The 1,705-nt window shown below is 64.5% G+C and overlaps 1 protein-coding gene across 1 annotated transcript in view; it reads left to right on the top strand.

Moving 5' to 3' along the window:
- Positions 1–1,705, top strand: part of CDH1 (cadherin 1, type 1, E-cadherin (epithelial)) — a 10,729-nt gene that overhangs the window by 5,251 nt on the left and 3,773 nt on the right. The window contains exons 4-6 of the mRNA XM_010008465.1: positions 1,002–1,146; positions 1,272–1,444; positions 1,632–1,703. Coding sequence (XP_010006767.1) covers positions 1,002–1,146; positions 1,272–1,444; positions 1,632–1,703 — 390 coding nt within the window. The remainder of the gene's footprint in view (positions 1–1,001; positions 1,147–1,271; positions 1,445–1,631; positions 1,704–1,705) is intronic.

Below are 1,705 nucleotides of genomic sequence, written 5' to 3'. Positions count from 1 at the left end.
CGGGGCGGAGCCCCTCCCAGTGCCAACTGTCCCCATGTCCGGGGCCGGGCTGTGGCTCTTGGGGACCCGCTAGGACACCTCTGCCTGCCTAATGTGGGGCTGCCACTCTCAGAACCCCCCCAGCCTGGAGACTGGGCACCCCCAGGCCCACACTGCTGGGGGGTCAGGGTGCTCACCCTCACCAGGGGGTTTCACAGCCTTGCCCCCTCCCTAGCACCCAGGCACCCCCGTGGGTCCCTCCCAGGCGCCCTCAGGGCAGGGGGTGGCAGCGGTGCCCCCGCCTACGCGTGCCTGTTCCACCCATGGGCTGGCACGTGGATTTGCCAGCAGGACAGGGCCAAAGGGTCACGGTCACCACAGAGAAAATCTGCAGCTGGCGCCCAGAGGAGCAGCCACGCGGCAGAAGCCATGACACCCTCCACCTTCACCCTCCTTCACATCTTCCTCTTGCTGGTAGGATGATCCCAATGGGGCTGGGGGCTGCTGCACACCTGGGGGTCTCCCCAAGCGCTCTGCCCCCCTGGTGGCCCACCAGCCCTGCTGTCTGTCCTGCAGGAGGTGCTGACTCTCCCCAAGCCCAGCCATGGCCTCCAGCGGCAGAAGAGGGACTGGGTCATCCCCCCCATCAACTGTCCTGAGAACGAGCGGGGGCCCTTCCCCAAGAAGCTGGTGCAGGTATGGCCCCGTGGGGATGGGATGCAGGAACAGGGGGTCCCCGGGCTGCCAGGACACCTGAACCCCTCTCTGCTTCCCTTCCAGATCAAATCCAACAAGGACAAGGAGACCAAGGTTTTCTACAGCATCACAGGGCAGGGGGCAGACACCCCCCCCGTGGGCATCTTCACCATCGAGCGGGAGACAGGGTGGCTGGAGGTGACGAAGCCGCTGGACCGAGAGGAGAAAGATAAATATGTTGTGAGTGGGGGTCAAATATGTCATGAGTGGGGGTCTGGGACAGGATGGTCCCCGGTGCTGCACGGGGACTGATGGTGCCCTTGCAGCTCTTCTCCCACGCCGTGTCAGCCAACGGGCAGCCCGTGGAGGACCCCATGGAGATCATCATCACTGTGACGGACCAGAATGACAACCGGCCCGTGTTCACCAAGCAAGTCTTCATTGGCTACATCGAGGAGAACGCCAAGCCAGGTGAGTGGGGCTGGCAGCTGGGGCCCCATGACTGGGGCCTGGCAGAGCCCTGAGCAAGAGCCACGACAGGGTTTCTGGTGGGGTTTGTCCCACCAGTGACACCTGCCCTGTGTCCCCGTGCCCAGGCACGTCCGTGATGACGGTGAACGCCACGGACGCAGATGACGCGATCAACGTGAACAACGGCATCATTGGCTACTCCATCCTGAGCGAGGAGCCCAAGAGTGCCCAGCAGATGTTCACCATCGACCCTGAGAAGGGCATCATCAGTGTCATTGGCACCGGGCTGGACCGGGAGGTGGGCACCCTGGGGGTGTCCTGGGGGACCACGCAGCAGCTCCACAGCTGTGCCGGAGCTGTGGGGTCCAGTGGCTCAGGGACTTGTCATCGCTGGGTCACTGTCCCCTGCTCTGGGGGTCTGTGGCCCCGAGCCCATCAGGGCCGGGCCCCGTCCCAGCCCTGACCACAATGATTTTGGCTTGCAGACCACTCCCAACTACACGCTGATCATCCAGGCCGCGGACCAGGAGGGCACTGGCCTGACCAACACCGCCACCGC

This window comes from Chaetura pelagica, unplaced genomic scaffold (assembly GCF_000747805.2).
Source record: "Chaetura pelagica isolate M959 unplaced genomic scaffold, ChaPel_1.0 scaffold232, whole genome shotgun sequence".
In the NCBI taxonomy this organism is placed as follows: Eukaryota; Metazoa; Chordata; class Aves; order Apodiformes; family Apodidae; genus Chaetura; species Chaetura pelagica.
This window is presented reverse-complemented; position numbering and strand designations above follow the sequence as displayed.